The sequence below is a fragment of the Vitis riparia genome, chromosome 4 (genome assembly GCF_004353265.1).
Source record: "Vitis riparia cultivar Riparia Gloire de Montpellier isolate 1030 chromosome 4, EGFV_Vit.rip_1.0, whole genome shotgun sequence".
Taxonomy (NCBI): Eukaryota; Viridiplantae; Streptophyta; class Magnoliopsida; order Vitales; family Vitaceae; genus Vitis; species Vitis riparia.
Window position 1 is genome coordinate 23,000,168 of NC_048434.1, and position 20,533 is coordinate 23,020,700.

The following is a 20,533-nucleotide window of genomic DNA, read 5'->3' on the forward strand; positions in this document are numbered from 1 at the left end:
TACTCCCATGACAAGCTTGCATGCGTTCTTAAGCCATAACTAAAAGCAAAAATATGTGTCTCTGTGTGAGTGTGTGTGTGTCTGATTAAGGTTGTTGGAAAGGAGGGTGTGGCTGGAAGAAATCTAAACAATGGAGACACCTAATTGTAAAAGTTGTAAAGGAATTCATTAAGAAATGTAAAGGGCACAAGTGCAATAACGCATGTATAAAATAAAAAGATACTGTGACAGTATAAATAAAGGTAAGGCTCCAAGGGATTGAGATTTGGATTAAAAATAAGGGAGTGCAACTTTTGGCTTTAAATGAGAGGAAATCGAGAGAAGATCGAGCGGAGATATGCCCCTTAACAACTAGGGACCAAGTGATGCTTAGGTGGTTATTTGGCTTCTGACCTGTCCTCAAAAGTTTCCTTATTTTATATTCCATTAATATACGTATATCAGTAAGTTGAATTTAGCTGTGACCACAGACGACTTTGTATCATCACCATCATCATCCCCATCATCATTTCTCCTCCTCTTTCTTCCCAATATGCAGCACACATATATATTCTTCCCACAACTTGCTTTTCAGAGACATTGTGACTTTGCTTGGAGGTCAGTTTTCATTCCCTTTTCTCTTCTATGGGAACTTGCTTACATATCTTTCACTAGAATTTTGTTATTTCATGTGGGAATCTGTGTGCTTTCTTGATGATCTCTAGTGGTGTGGGTTTCTTTTCTTGCTGCTTATCTTTTCATTATCATTTGCTTAGACTTTGGTCTCATCATGATGACTTGATTTTATAGCTTTCCCATGTTGGTTTTGGATTTCTTTTCCTTTTCTTTTCTTTTCTTTTTTGATATATGCTAGTGTTTGGATTGCCAGTCATATCCATCATTAAACTGCATGAATGCCTATGATTATAGACCTCTCTCTCTCGCTAGCACTACTGACTTAAGTTTTTTTTGCTTAATTTGTTTTATTTTCCATTCACCTATGTGCTTGTTTGTTTGTCGAGAAAATAAAGGAAAGAAAAGAAAATAAATCTGAAAAATTAAAATTTTGCTATAATTTGTGGCCTCATGCACATCTCTTGATTTTTCCCACAATACATTATTGATTAGAATAGCAACACCAATAATTGACTAGTGATACCAATTATAGATGATTTATATGCTGCACCACTTGCATCACAAGTGGGAAAATTTCAGCCTCTGATTTGGAAATGAAACTTTAAAAAAAAAATAAAAAAATTCAACTTTTTAGTGATATCTCTTTGCTATTTTGATTCCTCACATCATTTTTTTTTCTAATTTATTTAAGAATTTGCTTATTTTTTAGTTAAATTTAGGAAACAAAACTTTGAGCTATAATGATACATAGTAAGGAAAACCATTTTCTATGGGTGTTTCCATGGATGGGGAGCATTGAAATTCTCATTCCTCTCCAAGTTTCCTGGCACAAAGCTCAAAAACCAGGAGGCCTTATGGAATATTTTCTATCCTAAGTAATAATATTTATATCAGTGCATGTGGCATTGTTTCTTATGCCACATTCTTAAGCATAGTGGTGTTTTCTTAACAAAAAAAAAAATAGTTTTATATAAAATTTATCATAAAAAAATTAAAATATATTTTTTACAAAAGAATTTTAAATTTTTACTAAATGTTTATAAAGAAATAACTTTCAAATATTAAAAATGTTTCTAATCCTTTAAAATTATTTTTACATAGATATTATCTTTATGAAAAAATTAAGACTTTATTACAAATAATATTGTGATTAACATGGTTATAAATCTTTTATAAAAATAATTTATTTCACCCACTTTAAAACTATTATTGAGAAATTCATTTCATTCCTAGTCTCCTTTTTCCATTATTTTTTTTAATTTTTAAAAATTTTGTGGTGTAATTTATTTAATATATTTCATTAAATATTTAAATATAAAAAATAAAATCATTTTCATATTTTATTAGAGTGTTTAGTAAAATTTAATATTTATTATTTAATGATTTAAGTTGATTTTAAGTTAAATTATACTTAAATTATTAATTTAAAATTTATTTTTATAAATTATAATTAAAATAAAAAAAATATCGAGTTAATAGTAGAGACAGTGAAATAATAAAATAACTCTGGACAAACGTGAGTAAAAAGAAAAAATTCAAAAAATCTGATCAAACGAGTGTTATTCACGCGCTGAGAAAGTGCGCGTGTGGATGGTGATGGCCGGGTGAGGGAAGAGTGGACTTCACGGTCGTCCGTACTCTGAAGTTCGCAACGTGTGAGGCGATCAGCTATGCTCTTGTCTCGCATTAGGACACGCGCTCATGAGGGTCTTGTGAGTAAAGGTCTATGCAGGCGAGTGATGTTACATTACAACTTACAGTACAGCACACCTTGTTGCCAATCATCCCATGGGATAAAGATTTAACATTTTAACCCAGTAAGATAGGAATAGAGATGATGGAAAAAGGGCAGAGGTCAAAGCGAACCAGATAGTGAGGGAGGTGGGAAGGGACCCATTATGATCACCTCACAAGTCACAACAACCATAACAGTAGCCTCTAGACTGTGACACTAGGCTTCTTCTTCTTTGTCTCTTTGTTTTATTTTTATAATAATAAAAATTTTGGAAGATACTGCTTCTATTATTCGATCCATGGTCCATTCTTGAAAATCACAGTCACTGGACTATGATCCATCTTATCGTCTCTCTCACATCACTTTACATTCCAATCACAATCTCTTTCTCTTTCTCTTTCTCTCTCTCTCTCTCTCTCTATTTCTCTTTCTATATGTTCTTTCACCTCCAACACACAAACCAATCTCACCATCTTTCAACTCTGGCACACCCTCCACTTGTCCGTACGATTCCACGCTTCTGTTTCTGTTCTCTTCTGTTGCCTCTCTTCCGAAAAAACCCCAAATGTAATGTGAAGATTCTGAGTTTCTTTCTACCTTTGCGTTAAAGAACAAAGCTGGAATTCGAGTCACGTGAGTTTCTTCTTTTGGTTCTTGAATCATATTATCACTTTTGGAAACCAAAATAAATAAGAAAAGAATGAAAGGGAAAAGAGGTAGCTTTGGGTTTCGTTTTGGTGTTTAATTCTCTGCAAATTTTCAAATGGGTATGAAAGCTCCGTGTGAATGAGAATGGAAACAGAGGCATCAGAGGCAGAGCTCCTTTTATGGCCATTGCAATTGGTAGTTGGGTGGCACACATGATACTCGTACATATATGTATCATATGTTGCGATACACACAAATGTATTCAGTTCCAAACTTGGGAATCCAAAGCCACCCAGAATCAACCCAAAAAATGAACCATCTCTGCTCTGGATTATCCGCCAACAGCAAACCCACAAATCCGGAAATATGTAATTTTGTTGTAAAAAACAAAAAGGACCCAGATTCAGAATCAGAGCTGAGCGCTTGGTTAGAGGCTTTAATGGGGGTGGGAGGACCCCAGTAGACACGTGGTGGTGTTAATTAAGGGATTCTGAAACGACAGATAGCTTTCACTAGGTGAGGCTATCACTCTCTCTACACTTTGGCAGGAGCAGCTACGCCGTTGTAGGGTACCATACTACTAGTAGTAGTAGTCACAGCCTGTATGGTTCGTTTTCCACTTTATGTTTCTTGTAATTCGCCATTAATGCTTTTAGAAAATTGCTTCAGAAAGCGTATCACTGAGTATGTACGGTCCCAATGCACTCCTATATATCTATGAGACCATTACTTTGTGCGTTCTGAACCCTCTCTATTCTTACCATACCGCCAATTGGTGAAAAATTTTCAGGTTTGTGTTTCAATTTCTTGAATTGGGCTTCTGAAATTTGTGTCAATTTGCGGGATTTGATTGGTTTAGGTTGGGTTTGACGTGGGAATTTGGTTAGTTAATTGGATTTGTTGTTGAAATCTTTGCTCAATCACTTGTGTTGCAGAGATTAAGTTAAAGAAGTTATTGAGATTTTGGAGAAACCAAAAGAGTTTGCAAAAGAAGCACAACACTAGCGTCTTGTTTCCCGGGCCGCGCCGCTCGTGTTTGTCGCTCGTGCGCTGCAAAATCTTCACCGAAACCCAGATCTCGAGAGCCCCTACATTACGGCTTCAGTTGATGAGGTGTTAGGGGGTGCGCAGCTTTACAATTCTGCACACCCCTTCTCTTTGTTCTTCTCCATCACCTTTCCTTTCTCCGCCATTTTCTCCCTGCAATGCCAACCCTTCAATTTATAGTGGGTTCAATGCAGAGCACTTGGAGGTGTTGAGGTGTTGTGGCTTTGTTTTTTTATGTGTTTATGCGTGAACTTTGACCTTTGGAGGTGTTGCACAAGCCACAATCATAGGGGGGTCGGTAATTGTGTTGAATTGTGCTGTTGCTTTGCATTGAAATCGAGGTACAGTCTTCGAACCTTGAAGCTTTGGTCACTGTTTCCGGCATTTGATTATTCTGCGATTTCTGGGTCTTGGGTATTCTTTTTATATCTGTATTGGGATCCCAATTGGAGCTTTAGAATATGCCAAGAACGCTAGTCATTGCTATTGTCATGAGATTATTGGTTCTTCATGGTTAGTTCCTCGTTCCCACCCCTGCATTTGAAAACCCATTTTTTATTTCTATATTTAGTTTAATTGCTTGCTGTGGGTGGCGTCTTGTTTTTTGGCTTATTTAGTGAGTGAAACTCGGTCCGTGAATTGGGGTTTGGTTGGGATATAAAGGGTTCTGAGTGTTGAATGATACATAGGGGTGGTGATAGGAGATTGGTTTTTGATGTGGAATATTGGTACTGAAAGACATGTTGAGGTCTGATGAGGGAGAAGATGATGTGTTCTTTGATTCTATGGATCACCTGTCATGTGAAGAGTCTGTTCGTGCTAAAGAGGAGTTAGGCTGTGGTAAGTTGGATTATGAAATTTGGAGGAATGAGCCACGGAGTGTTAGGGAAAGAAGGGAAAGTTTTCTACGCGGAATGGGGTTTGTTGAATTTGTTCCTGAGCATGACAAGGCCTTTGGAAACCCTCCAGAGATGGTGGAATTGGGAAGGATTACAGAATGCAGTGGAGCAGTCTCGAGTTCTTCGGTTTCATCGATTCATTGTACAGAGGAAAATTCAGTTTGTAGCGGAAGAGAAGGGGATGTTGGAGCCAATTGCATGGTTGATGCATTGAACCAACAGCAGTCAGAGAAACAGAATATAGATTTTGAGGGGGAGACTCGGGGGCTTTTGCCTTCTGCCCAAGAATTTGAATGTAATGAAGGCCAGGCTTGTGTAGAAGGATGCAACAATCTTGATATGGATAAGAAAACAAGGAGTTGGTGGAAACGCTTCATAAGCAAGAGGAAAGGAAGAGATGCTGCCTCTGCATCTCAGGTTTCAAAGCAAACTTCTGAAACACCCAAGATAAATCAAATGAAGGTGAGGCAAAACAAGAAGAGGTGCATGGAATTCACTGCACTCTGTATTGGACAAGAGATTCAAGCTCACAAGGGCTTCATCTGGACGATGAAGTTTAGTCCAGATGGCCAGTATCTGGCCAGTGGTGGTGAAGATGGCGTGGTTCGCATATGGTGTGTTACATCAACAGATGCCTCTTGCAAATATCTTACCACCGAAGGTAATTTTGGTTGTGAAGTTAAAGATGGCAAGTCCAGTTTTGGGAGGAAAAAGCCAAGTTATGCTCCAGTTGTTATCCCTGATAAGATTTTTCAGATTGAGGAGTCGCCACTGCAAGAGTTCCATGGCCATGCCAGTGATGTCTTGGATCTGGCTTGGTCCAAATCTAATGTGAGTTAATCCAGCTGAAACTTTACAATTTTGTGTTACAGAATTATCTTTCTATTTAAACCTTTTTTTTTGGGTCCATGTTGAATCTAATGCTAAACTTACTTTTGGTTGCAGTCTCTCCTTTCCTCTTCCATGGATAAAACTGTTCGGTTATGGCAAGTGGGCCATGATGAATGTCTTAATGTTTTCAGACACAATAACTATGGTAAGTATAATAAGATTCAAATGTTACATCTTCCTATTTCAGTATTTTTCTTTCTTGTTTTTGTTTTCATGACTATTTGAAATGGTTCCTTATGTGAAGACTGGAATATAATTTGGTTTCCTTTTTGGATGTAACCAGTGACATGCATTCAGTTCAATCCTGTTGATGACAATTATTTCATAAGCGGTTCCATAGATGGAAAAGTTCGAATTTGGGGAGTGTCTGAGAGGCGAGTTGTTGATTGGGCTGATGTTCGAGATGTGATAACGGCTATATGTTACCAGCCAGATGGAAAAGTATGATTCTGAGTTAGTGATCTCACCATGAACTGCATTGCTGTTATTTTTGTTGGCATGATGCTAATATTTTGTATTCTCATATGCAAACAGGGCTTCATAGTTGGTTCTATAACTGGCACTTGCTGCTTTTACAATGCATCAGGTATGTGCAGAGTCATTAATTTATATCAAAGGTCAATAGTTCTTTTTCCCCTATAGCACCCTAAATTTGTTTATGGTGTTACAGGCAACCATCTTCAGCTGGATGCAAAGGTAAACTTCCATGGTAGAAAGAAAACCTCTGGCAACAAGATTACTGGCATACAGGTTTTGCACATGAAGCCCTTATTATTGTAAATATTATGCTCGCTTAATTTCGGCAATATATTGACATAAGAGTGTCTTCCTATCCTTGCAGTTTTCACAGGAAGAATCTCAAAAAGTTATGATAACTTCTGAAGATTCCAAGCTTCGGATTCTTGATGGGATTGATGTTGTCTACAAATACAAAGGTATGCATCCTTTCTCCTTAGTGGAGTTCTGTTTTGTTTCCTTTTCAGTCATGTCATATTTCGGTACTTTTAACTCTAGGAATGTTCCATAAATGTAAGTCAGCGAATATCATAATATTAAGATCAGATCTCAGGACTGTTTGCTGTGCAACATTGCAAGTCATTTCCTGGTTTCTGATTTTCTGGATTTCAATGGACCTTCTGACTACTTATTTTCAACCACTCTTTAGAGACCATTTAGGCATATGTAGTCAGCTGGCTATGAAATAAAAACTGCAATGTACATAAATATGACTCGTATTTTGGGTTCTTAGTTCTTTCTTTTTGACTTTAGGTGGGCAAGAAATCTCTAACATGGTCGGCACGAAATCTCTAACATGGTCATAAGTATGCGTTTACCTTCATAAATGCCTTGAAACATGGTTAGAAGTATTGACTTTGCAGCTCGGTTATCTCATAACTGAATAAAACATTATTCATGGATACAGTTTGTCTTATGTGCATGTATACTGGAATTTCTCGCAGTAATCATGAAACGACCCGCCCTATTTAGTAATTTACACTTATACATTGCATCTGAATACCTTGAAAATATCACTGAGCTTCAAGTAATATTGCTTTTCTGTAAGCCTTTACAGCTGTAATCAATGGATGAACATCGTCAGCATTTACCTTTATGCATGATCTCTTATTCTTGGTTATCAATGCCGTAGTTCTCATTTTTATAATATGCATATTACGCATACAGTGTATCTGAGCTCATTTGATTAAATAACAAGGTTTTGACAAACTTGCATTGCTTTAACCTATGCTTAGAAGGTTGAGTTCCATTAACACTTAGCTTTATACACGCGTTTTTCTTCATTCTTGGCTATCAATTAAATATTTGGTGAACATGCTGAAATATTTGTTAATATTTGATTGTTTATTGAATATCACAGGGCTTCGAAAGTCAGGAAGTCAGATGTCAGCTTCATTTACTTCAACTGGGAGACATATAGTCTCAGTTGGGGAGGACTCTCGTGTGTATGTGTGGAACTATGATGGCTTTTGTTCCCAGTCATCTAAACAAATGAAATCTGTCCAGGCCTGTGAGCATTTCTTCTTTGAAGGTGTCTCTGTTGCAATACCTTGGTCAGACACTGGAGCAGAGAAGAAGGGCTTAGGTAGTGACAGTCTCCGGCAAAGTCCGCCGACACAGGACCACCTAGAGGCTGCTTCCTGGATCAGAGATTCCGAACGGTTTTCTCTTGGTAATTGGTTCTCCATGGATGGCTCATGTAGAGGTGGAGCAACATGGCCTGAGGAGAAACTTCCCCTATGGGGTGCTCCAGAACACGATCATCACCATCATGACCATCAGCAGCAGCAACAGCACAACGATGTCCAGAACCATAATCACCTAGCTCTTTCTGAGGCGTGGGGCTTAGTGATTGCTACAGCAGGTTGGGATGGAACAATCAGGACATTCCACAACTACGGATTGCCAGTCAGGCTTTAGATTTGGATGGATCACATGGTGACTCAGAATCAGGGGACGTATAAAGTTGACAATGTGATATGCATGCAATTGCGAGCATTGCCATTTGTCGATGAAGGTCATATGCTAGGAAGCTATGAAGTTTAGCAGATGTAAATGTGTCCATGGTGTCTAGTTCTTTATATCAGTCTGTATCTTCCTGTCCCAAGCATATTCAAATTTGGGCAAAAGATAATCAAGTCTTTGCCCTCCTTTTTTAGTTTCTCGTTCATGTAAGTCATCAGGCTCGAGCAGCCCAGATAGTGGATGCTGGCCATGATATTTTCATTTTTCTGTGAGTAATACCTAATTTTTGACAAACAGAAAGGAGAAATACAGAAGGTGATTAAAAGAAATGGCATTGAATTCTTGTGCTACTCTCTGCTTCCATTGCCTGCTCGTCTTATACTCGGTTGTTGCTTGAATAAGTAATTTATTTGACAGCTTTGTACTTAGTTTTTTGAGTTGGTCGTTTTACCAAATCCTTTGCATGTCACAAGCTGCAAGCAAGACTGCAAGAGAGAGAGTGTTAAACTTTTTTACTCCTAATCTCCTTGTAACTGCTGATCGCCCTTGAACAGACTATAGTTTTGATTTCCTATCTTTTCATAACTTATTTTCATTATTTGTAGTTAGATGATAAATTTTTTTTACCTTTTTCTATTATATTATTTTTTTTACTTTTATTTTTGTAAAATTTTCAAGATTTAGATAAAGAAATAAAATATGTATTTTCATATGATGAATGGATAAAAATATAGCAAACGATAATAAAATATTCTTCCTGTAAAAATATAGAAATGACAATTTTTGAAATAAATAAGTCAAATTTTAAGGTATTAACTAAACTTAATACTCATTATTTAATGATTTAAGTTGACTTTAAGTTAAATTATACTTGTTAACTAAAAACTTATTCTTTAATTCTTATTTTAAATATTAAAATTATTTAATAAAATTAACTTAAAATTTATAACAAATATAAAATTAATATACTTATCCTCACAAATTATAACTAAGGTAAAGGAGATCAAAATAACAATGGAGGTTATGAAGTTAGTAAAAGAGATCAGAAGGTAACTAGAGCAAATTATAGTAATAATAATAAAAAAAATAACATGACAATATTGACTTAAAAATAAGTTAATTATTTTCACTTATTACTTAAAATTATTTTTTTATTTTAAGTCATACAATTAAATTGTTATATCAAATATACTCACACTGCGATTTGAGAGTGATTTTAGAAAATAGTTTTAACATTTTTAACATTTGAATAATAAATTTTTTTTAAGTATTATAAATATTAAAAGTGTTTCATAGAATCACTATCACACGGGTTCTTAATTTACTCAATGACTTAAACCATCAAACACCCACTAAGCTTATATTATTATATTTAGTGGTTTCCATATAAGAAAGAATTTATTATAATATTGAACGTATTTAAATTACTAATTATTTCCCAATTGGCTCTCAAGTAAATTAGTTGTGCTTACCCTATTCCTACTCAATTGAGGATTCCGATTGGAATGAATATATTTACATAATTGTGATCATATCCTAATTCCTTTCGAGTTAGAATTACTATACCAATCAGAGAATAGGATTCAAAATTCAAAATTGGAAGTTTCCTTATAGGGGAGGCTGCTCCTTCCTCTATTTGAGAGTGGGGAATGCGGCGTGACTCTTCGTACACCGCTTTCCGATTCTCAAAAAAGCTTCCGTGGTACGAATTCTCAGTCCCTTCGCTTCTACCTTTTTCTCATTCTTCTCGTGATTTGCCTTCTCCTTTTGTTGAAAAGCTCTCTCTTTTCCAGTTATGATTCATCTCTGCTATTTTTCTCTACTCTTTTTCCTTGCGATTTCTTTGCATTGATCATAAAGATATTGTTGTGTAAAGTTCCCTACATCCTTGGGACTGGGTTTTTGGGCTCTTGAAAACTGTGGATTGAATCTTTGCTTTAGAGGAAATTCGTGGGTATTTTTTTTTTTGGGATTTAGGGAAAATAAAATAAAATCATGATTTAGATCTTTTCAACCAAGTCTGAAGTCCGATCCCAGAGGAAGCAAAGACATATCATGATTTTTTGAAGCATCCATGATTCTTGAAAAGCGTTAGATTACTATAATTTAGATACAATGAAACCTCCTTTCCATAAATTTCTCTGTTCTGTTTTATTTTTCCTTTTAAAAATAAAAAAAAAATAAAAATCTTTGATTGATCTTTTTAAACTTCTTGAAGTGAACCCGGGTTTGATTATTACAGGGTTTGAAGTTTTTTTTCTTTTCTCGTTTGGATAAAAACACCCTTATCATTTTCTTAATTAAAAGATATCTGAAAACCCAATTTTTAAAATTTAAATCTCTATCATTTTTTTTTTTGTCTTATTTCATTTTGATAAAAATACCGTTATTATATATATATATTTTTTGTAAAAATAACTCAACCCATATATAAATATTTGAAACGATAAAAGATATTTTATGTGAAAAATAATTATTTTTCAAATAATAACATTGGAAAGATTAGATTTATAATTTGAGGATTATCTTATCCCTTTTAACCAAATATTTTTATAATTATGATACAATGAAATCTCTTTCCCATAAATTTCTCTGTTTTTGATGTCTTTTCCTATTTATTTATGTAACTTTTGATTTGTTTTTAAGTCTTTTATTTTAATCTTTTTCTTCTTATATATATATATATATATATATATATATATATATATATATATATATATATATATATATATATATATAATATACATTTTTAAATTTTTTCTTAAATAATTTGATATTAAAAAAATATAAAATCTCTTCCATATTTAAGGTTATTTGAAAAGTTTTCCAAAACTTATGTTTTAATATGTATTTTTTATTTCTTTATTATTATTTATACTTAAAGTATTTAACATTTTATAATCACAAAAAATATTAAAGAATATATATTAAAATATATCATATATTAAATATATAAACATATTTTCCATATACTATATTTTTAAGTAATGTTATGCATATAACTTTTTTAATTCTTTTCTTTTTTTCAAGTTGAAATTAATTTTCAATTAAAATATTTTGTTTAACAAATGAATACTATTATACCTTGTCATGTGTCTATACTTACATTTCATTGTTTTGGATATTAGTTTCATTCTTTTCTACTTGGTTTTATTTGTTTGTATCATATATTTTGGTTATTTTTTTTAATACCATGTCTCATATATTGTATTTTTATCCAACTACTTATAAAAAAAATAATTACAAATCCGATAGATACTGAATTGGTACCTTAGACTTTTAATGTAATTTGGTTGGATAGGGGGAGTTTATCTTGTAGCACTAGGAATTGGTGACATTAGTATAAGATAAAACAAGGGTTGTTAAATTTATGCTAAGAAATTAATTGCAACTTGTTAAATTATTAAAAATAACTTTCTTAATTGTTGTTGTAGATGGTTGTTTGCCAAACTTGTGGTCATGAAGGCAAATTGAAACTTCTTACTTATTGTTCCCAATGCCAAGTATCTGCTAACCACCGGTATGCTTTGAACTAGATTGATGAATTGTTTTATTATATTGAGTCATTAACACATTTTTTATATTCAAAATAGTTTTATGTATTGTAATTAGGAGGTATATGAAAATTGAGTTATTATTATTATTATTATTATTATCATCATCGTTGTCATCCTCGTCATTGTTGTATGCTTTGGTTAGGCCAACAACTCTACCATAGGCTACTTCTAGCTTCTATAGTGGCCCTTCCACTTTGGTGTCGTTGTAGTTTATATTGGTATTGAATAAACATATCAAATATAGGGATGGCAACGGGGCGGGTTTTTTCGGTTTGGGACGGGTTTGGGATTTTTTTTTAAACCCGGGGCGGGTTCGGGGCGGGTTCGGGTATTGCCCCACCCCGCCCCGCCCCGCCCCGTCCCGTTTACATATAAATTTAATTTAATTTAATTTTAAAATTAATTTAATTTAAAATTTAATTTTAATATTTTTAATATATAGATAATAATAAATTTTTTTAATAAAATAAGTTATAAAAAATATAATAATTTTATTATTTATAAAATATATTTATTTTAATGTAATTAAAATTTTTTAAAGTAATAAAAAAAAAAAAAAAAAAAAAAACTAAACGGGGCGGGGTTGGGATAGGGGCGACCCGTCCCGAACCCGCCCCGTTGCCATTCCTAATCAAATAGAGGCAATCAGTATAAGCCTTTTTCCGTTCTAGGAAGAGCAACAAACTCTAGAAACTAGGGGTAGAATTATTGATATAAGTTTTTTCCACATGAAAAGGGAATTTTTTTCTTGCAATAGAAGCAGAAGCGGATTATTAGAGAATCAAAGTCAATTTGCTGTAGAAAAGAAAGATATTGATGAACTTCTATAAAATAGTTTTGTGGAATTCAACCAATTGTCTTGATTAATGGGATTTCAATATTGTTTTTTCTTTCTATCTTGAACCATGTGTCTTTCTCCTAAGATTAAGAGCAGTAAATGAAAAAGTCAAATTGCATATAGTACTCATACGGGAAATTATGGTCAAATGTTACTCTATCAATCCCCATCTACTTCAAAGATCCCTCTTGAAACATTTTTGAAATACAAAAGTTCAATATCTTCCTTTTAATATATGAATTAGTCAAGATTCTTTTGTACAAAATAGCAAGTAGCATAAATTCTAACTAAGGTGAGGTGAAAGGGAGAAGGTTTTATTCATATAAGAGCAATATATATTTAATAAGGCTTCATTCAAGAAGTATCATTTTCCTAGCTTTCATATTAAGGCCTTGTTTGAGAAGTACTATTTTCCTAGCTTTCATTTTAAGACCTTGCTTGAGATAACAATAATAATAATGCCTTATTCAAGAAGTGTTGTTTTCCTAACTTTCGTATTAAGGCCTCTAATAATAATACCTCATTCGGGATGCCTTGTTCGAGAAATACCATTTTCCTAGTTTTCACATATAAGGCCTCGTTTGAGATAATTTCTTGTTTTGACATTATTTATATCATTTTCCGAGCTTTCATATTTAGGCCTCGTTTAAGACAACTTCTTGTTTTGACATTATTTTGAAGCTAAATCCTAAGTCATGATTTTTAGAGGACAATATTGGTATTATAAAAGTTTTAATAAGCATAAAAAAATTTCTTACATAATTCAAAGTAGAGCTTCTACAAGAAGCAATATTTATTAGTTTATATATTAAACTCATTGAAAAAAAATTAGCCAAATAGGCATATAAACTCTTGCTGAGCTTAAACATAACTTTTAGTTCCTCAAAAGTTGATCTAAATAAGGCCTAAGCTTTTATTGAAGCCATAAGACCTTTTAATAAAATTAGTTAGATCTGCACACAAGCTTTTATTTAGTTAAAAAAAAAAAAAGATTAGGACTTCTTAAAAAGTAATTTTTGAACAAAGCCTCAATACTTTGACTTCCTATATTACATGGCCAACTCATGCTTTCCATGTTTAAACCTTAAATGGTTTATTTCCATATTTTATAGCTTATACTATATTTCAACATGCTAATTAAGCTATACTTAATGTTTTCATTACTCAGGTATTGTCTAGAAAAGATGCCAAAAACTCGAGAGGAAAAAGTCACTTGGATATGTGAAGAATGTTCTAAGGTTAGTCCAAACACATGCAGAAAAAGTGAACGCATACGTTTAAGAGTGGAGCAAGCTACTAAAGCTAAAATAGATAAGAAAAAGCGAAAGGCCATCAAGTTCATTGCAACTAAGGCACAAGTTCTTTTGGATGAAAATAAAGCCAATCAACTAAGGAGTGATCTTTCTCTCCCAAATAAGGAGATTGGGAATCACATCTATTTCAATGAAACTCATGGGAATCAAGGACATATAAGAAGAAGAAGATTAGTCCTCCAAGAAGATGAGAATGGTTTTGATGAGAAGTCTAAATTAGTTAAAGCTTCTCAATTAGGTTTCAATGATCATGATAATAAGTTGATCATTGATGATTCTTATTTCTTAAATAATGAGATAGGGAATCATTATTTTGTTAATGGTATTTCTAAGAAAGAGTTCAGAAAACCAAAAAACAGGTTGACCCTCCAAGATAAGGGTAGTCCTGATGAGGATGTCTATGATGGTATGTTGAATATCACATACACTCTACCATTCTTGGAATCACATAACAACATCTTTGCACAACCAACAATTCATCCAATTTGGAGGTCTGTTTTTTTTTCCTTTTGTTTTATTTTGTTTTGCTATGTTCTAACAACATAATTAGCTAGAGAATCAAGTATACATAGAAGTATACTTGATCTGTTTATCATTGAACCATATTTTAAAAAACATGAAATATATTTTGCTAACCTCATGTTTTGTTTAACATCTTAACAGGGGGTGCTTTAGTATAAAAAATGAGAAACGTGAAACCATTATTCGACTTGTGGCCCATCTGTCAAGTAAAGCTTGCCCTAATGTGTTTTATGTAGCAAGTACACTTCAACCAACAATTAATGTTCAAATTTTGCCCAAATTTGATACATGGCCTAGTAGTTTCCAAATGTCACCACCTACAGATGGTGATATTGGTCTTTATTTTTTTCCACAACATGAAAGGTATTCTTTTCTTGCTTTTAGTTAATGTAATTTCTAAATTGGTATTATTTTCTAATTTTTCTTATTTTAACTTTATTATTACTTTTACACAGGGATGAAAAAGTTTTTGACATGCTATTGGATGAAATAATTAACCTTAAGTTGGCTCTTAAGGCAATGATAAGTAATATCGAGCTTTTGGTTTTTTCTTCTCAAGAATTGCCACAACAACATTGGAGTAAGTTTATATAACCTTTTATAGCTTTTGACTTTCTATCGTTTTTGTTATTAATGAGAAAATTTTATCTCCTCACTAAATTTTAATATCCCCATCTAATTGATTTGCAGGATTTCTAAGGAAATATTATTTATGGGGTGTCTTTAGGGTAAAGCAAGTTCATTCCTAGTAGGTTATGTCATGCTTTCCAAAATTAGAAATAAGATTGGGAAAGTGGAGAAGTAATTTTTTAGAATTGAGTAAATTGCTTGTGTAGTCCTTGAAGCACAAAGTATTGTTGTTCATCCTAAAATGTAAGCTTATATTAAGGGATCAACATGAATAGAAGAATGTACAACTAACAAGTGATGTGTGTCAACATATAAGCATCAAGAAAGAAAGGTTTATGAATATGACTTCTTATGGAAGAGAAGTTAATGAAGAAAATAGAGAATGCAAGCATGACTATAATTGCACTCCACTCTTGAATTAATGTGGAAGGAAATTTCTTATCACAATAAATGTTTGGTAGGGTATTAGTGCCACATATGAGAATTGCAAAGAGTAGTAACGATTATGCGTTTGTATTACTAATGATTTGGACCAAAAAGTGTCTATTTTGGAACTTTAATTTTTAAAGAAAATTTAGTTGTGATTTATTAAAGTTTCTTTAACCTTTTTTTTTTATCAAAATTTATATGTTTTTATAATGGCCTACTCTTAACCGTTTAAATATTGTCTATTTTGGACCTAAAGAGCCATCATCGCTTTAAAACACATTTACATGGTTCAAATGAGTTTATACCGTTATAATGCTAGAAACTTTTTCTCCCATCTAATGTTGGATATTACAATCATATCCCATGCAAACACAATTTCCTAAGCAAATGCCACATCTTTTTCCAAGATTGGTTTTGATACCATTTGCAATTACTTGCTCCAGTTTGTGCAGATACCATCCATTCTTGGCCTTAAGTGCCCTTATGGGTTTAAAATGTGTTTACATGGTTAAAAGGAGTTTATACATGTATAGTGTCAACAACTTTTTCTCCCATCTTGTTGGATATCATAGTTTTTCTAGATTGGAGTACATTATGCTTGATTACAACTCAATTGATCTAAAGAATCAACCTTAATCAATAGGTAGATATTTTGTTAATCAATCTCTTTTATGGCAACTCTATTACAAATCTTTGATTTCATATTATATCTTCTCTCAAGGATCAATGAAATCAAATATTTCAAGAAGAGTTTTGGAATTAATGAATCATCTTGATGAACACAAAAAATAAAGGTTTTCACTAACTAATTCATTTCTCCCCAATATGCATTCATTAATTCTCATCTTAAGAAATAAAATGAATGACATGATAGTAACATATGTGCGAGGAATTTTTAAATCCAAAATTTATAACTCTAAAACCAAATTGAATCAATACCAATTTACCATAATGAAGTGTTGATCAAGTTTGAACCCTTTTGCTAAATTGAAAAATCAAGTACATATTAGAAACGTCTCAAATTCATATTTTGTATATATTATATATGTATATAGAGTAGAGTATTTTATACATTGATATTTCCTTTTAAAATCGATTCCCTTATAGAATAAGGAAGGGTTCTAAGAATATCTTTATAAATATTTTGAGAGAAATTATTAGATGAAGATGGGTTTGTAAAGTCTATATCAAATAGATAAATATAAGGGGAAGAGTGAGACATCTAATAGAGAGAAAGACTTATGGTTCATGATGAAAATACAAAGAGTAAGAAAACGTCAACTTTTTTAAGGCTTAGTAATTGTATCTATCTTTCTGTAATCTGTAATATTGTTTATGATAAAGTATAATGACTATCTCATTTTTTGGGTACAAGCATGGTTGGTTAAACCATGTTAAAATCCCATGTATTGTTTTATATAGATTGATTTTTACTATTTTGTTTTGCACCAACAAATGAAATTAAAGCTTCTATTGACATAACACAATTCATACTGTTGATAATTATTTATATTTTTTCAATTGATGTAGAAAGTTACTAACAAATCTATTGATAAAATAAGAGAATTATTATTGGCATTATTATTTATAACTAAAGTAAAAATGAACTAATTAATTGTTAAAAAACTCTTTAGTTAATCATTATGACCTTATTTATAGTCAAGTCTCATTAGGTAGTAAAAGGTTAGAACATAGTTCCCTAGGTTAGGTCTAGAAACATGCTCTCTAATGAATGTTAACTATAGCCTAGAATCTTTCTTATTGATGTCACCCTCTTCTTTTAAACCTTTCAGCTATATTTGTATAAAATTGTTCTAAAACTCCATCTTTATTCTACTTTGCAATTTGTAAACTCCTTTCTACTAATTCTTTTTTGTAAGTCACAAATCATGTTATTCATGCTTCAACTACTATAATCATACCACTTTCACTTGTTTATATGAATCATTATACTAAATTCTTAATCTTCACAATTTTAACGAACATCTTTGCATCAAGCTAAAACATGGTTAGCATCTTTTTTGCTTCCTTCAACTAAATTGTCTTAATCTCCAAAAATTTGCCTTTTAGAATGTCTATAAAGGACTAATGCTTTGCCAAAATTCATTAATACAGTTGTGCAACACACAAAAGTGTTTTTCACAAAATTAAATAACCAATTTTCATAAACTCTAATTTCATCAACTATATAATCTATTTACTTTTGCAAAATTCATATCACATCTTCACAAACTATGAAACATCCTATTTTTGTCTTTGCAACTTTCATACGATAGTTTCCTAAATTATGAAACTCTTTCCTAATTCCTTCACATTCACAACTCAATGAAGAGTGACTAAGATGAGAGTAATCAACTCACTCAAAATAAATAAAAAATAAATAAATAATCTAAATGAACTCGAATGAAGGGAGTATGCCCTAGATGAAACTCAAAGAAAGGATGTTAAACCAAAATGAAGGGATGTCACAAATGAAACTGAAATGATAGTAAACTCAAGACTAAGATGTGATGAACAACTCCAGGTTGTGGGCTTTGAATGCTTAGGAGAGATTGCGATCCGCGACTCTAAGTCAAACCACTAATGGGCGATTGAGATAAGTGTGATCAACTCATTGAAAAAGAGGATCTAAATGAACTCGAAGGAAAGGGGTATGCCCCGAATGATACTCTAAGCAAAGGAATGCCATAAATGAACTTGAAAGAAGGACACTCTAAACAAACTTAAAGGAGGGTGAATGCATTGAATGAACTTGAAGAAGGGAATGCACTAAACAAACTCAATAATGGTGAATGACCTAAATGAACTCAATGAAGGGAGATGCCTTAAACAAATTTAATGAAAGTGAATGCCCTAAATTAACTCAATGTAGGGAGATGCTTTAAACAAACTTAATGAAGGAGGATGCCCTAAACAAACTTAATGAAGGAGGATGCCCTAAACAAACTCTATGAAGGAAGATACTCTAAATGAACTCAATGAAGGAGAATAACCTAAACAAACTTGATGAAGGGGGATGCCCTAAACAAACTCGATGAAGGGGGATATCCTAAACAAACTTGATGAAGAAGGAGTATGGGGTCTGCAATCGAGAACACCTAAAAGAAAAATAGAAACAAAGGAATGTGATTTGTAGCTAAAAACCACTAAAAAGACTCAAAAGAATGAGCAAATGAGATAATGAACTCAATGGAAAGGGTCATATGCTCTAAATGATAGCTCGTAGGAATCAGCAAATGAATCGAGCAACCATGGAATCAACAAAAGATCTAATAATCTTAATGAAGGGAGCATGCCCCATTATGCAAGGGTGATTGATAAGATTTGCTAAATGACAATCTATTCGGAAAAATAACTAAAGTTGAAAAATCATTTTCCAGAATAAAATTGTAAGGAGGTATGCCCTGATAATGATCAATCATGTCTTCGGGTCTATTTAGCACAACACCTTCTTAAAATAGTTTCAAACTCATGTCTAAACTCATCTATAAATATCAATCATCAACGATGCTAAACTCTGAATATCTCAAAGGTATCTTGATAGTGAATCTAAAACATGACCTAATACTAAAAAATAATTGTCACCAAAAACCCTATCATAAAAACATGAATTGCATTAAAACTTTGCCCAATACTCAAACCACAATTACCAACATGCAACCTAGAATACTCTACTGAGAAAAATGTGATCTTGATAAAATGCTCTTTTAAAGATGATATCAATACTAAACACTATAACGAAACATCAATATGCTGCTAAAAAGGATCTATTGATGAGAAGGAACTAACCTAATCCACTATACTGAAGGCATGAGCATCATCGCCCATCTAACTAGCTCAAAATACTCCTCAAGTAACTATGGTAATCAAAACATGATGATATCTCTCAAGGAAGTCACATTGGGTGTTTGAATCAATAAGAACTGATAACATCTTCTAAGATTAAGATTAGATTAAGTGTTGTAAAAGTAAGGGTTAGCATGTCTCATGTATAAACATATTTGTTGCTTTATGAGGGGAAAATGGTGAAATGCATGTAAATATTTTAATGCTCTTCAACCTTACTAAACTGAAGAGAATACTCTTACTTTTATCACTTTTTTTTTTTTTTTTTAAAAAAATTAATCACTTTATTAGGTGAAAAATATTTGTATGATGGAAGGACCTAAGAGAAAAAAATATTCATACCCGGCATTTAGTTCACAATGCATGTGTGGTTGTTATAGTTGCAATTGCATTAAGGGTTTTTCTTCCTCAAGTTGCAATATCATTGTCAAGTTTAATCTTGTTATCTTGAGATCAAACATTGAAGTTGCAAAAATTGGCATCAAAATTATCATTGATGTTTACAATGCCAACCACAAAAGTAATTTTATCAAATTGAATAGTTTAAGACATAATTATATTATAATTATTTACCAAAAACAATATTTATAACTTAGCACAAACTTTTTTTAAAAAATAGAGAATTAAAAAAAAATTAGTTAACAAAATTTTTATATTAAACTCATTTATTAAAAATATGAGTTTTTGATTTTATATTAAATTTTTTTGTTGAAAAGACAAGTTTTGAATTTTTTACTAAACACATCTTTTCAAAAGACAACTTATGAACTTTGCATTGAATTTGTTTGTTAAAAAAACAAGTTTTGATGATTTTACACTGAATTTGTTTATTCGATACAAGAATGAAAATATCGGTAATTACGGATATATAGGTATTTCGATTTTACGGATATATTGGAAATGTTGGAGAAATATCGGTGTAACGAAAATTATTCAAAATTCATAGGAATGCTTGTAAAAACTAAAAAAAAAAAAGATAAAATAAGCAAGAGTACATATTTTAAAGTTATTTTGTAAGTATAATTGACATAAATATGATCAAGAAGAAAAACATCGGTAAACAAAGATATATAGGTAGATTC

At 32.3% G+C, this 20,533-nt stretch overlaps 1 protein-coding gene across 3 annotated transcripts; it reads left to right on the forward strand.

Moving 5' to 3' along the window:
- Positions 1-489: 489 nt before the first annotated feature.
- LOC117912026 (WD repeat-containing protein YMR102C-like) lies at positions 490-8,666 on the forward strand. 3 transcript variants are annotated; one of them, XM_034826445.1, is made up of 8 exons: positions 490-597; positions 3,934-5,775; positions 5,890-5,980; positions 6,119-6,276; positions 6,370-6,421; positions 6,506-6,585; positions 6,677-6,770; positions 7,712-8,666. In XM_034826445.1, exons 2-8 carry the CDS (start codon positions 4,786-4,788, stop codon positions 8,269-8,271), a joined length of 2,025 nt encoding a protein of 674 aa, XP_034682336.1. In that variant the 5' UTR covers positions 490-597; positions 3,934-4,785; the 3' UTR covers positions 8,272-8,666. The 3 variants fall into 3 exon arrangements, with proteins under 3 accessions (XP_034682336.1, XP_034682334.1, XP_034682335.1); XM_034826443.1 differs by lacking the exon at positions 490-597 and adding an exon at positions 2,742-3,788; XM_034826444.1 differs by lacking the exon at positions 490-597 and having other exon boundaries at positions 2,742-5,775.
- The last annotated feature ends 11,867 nt before the right edge of the window (positions 8,667-20,533 follow it).

What these genes read in the sequence shown, in the direction of transcription:
- LOC117912026 (XM_034826445.1), top strand. Translation starts at nt 4,786, where the DNA reads ATGTTGAGGTCTGATGAGGGAGAAGATGATGTGTTCTTTGATTCTATG. An exon ending in TGGCTTGGTCCAAATCTAAT is followed by an intron (nt 5,776 to 5,889) that starts GTGAGTTAATCC and finishes TTTTGGTTGCAG; the next exon opens with TCTCTCCTTTCCTCTTCCAT. An exon ending in ACAAGATTACTGGCATACAG is followed by an intron (nt 6,586 to 6,676) that starts GTTTTGCACATG and finishes CTATCCTTGCAG; the next exon opens with TTTTCACAGGAAGAATCTCA.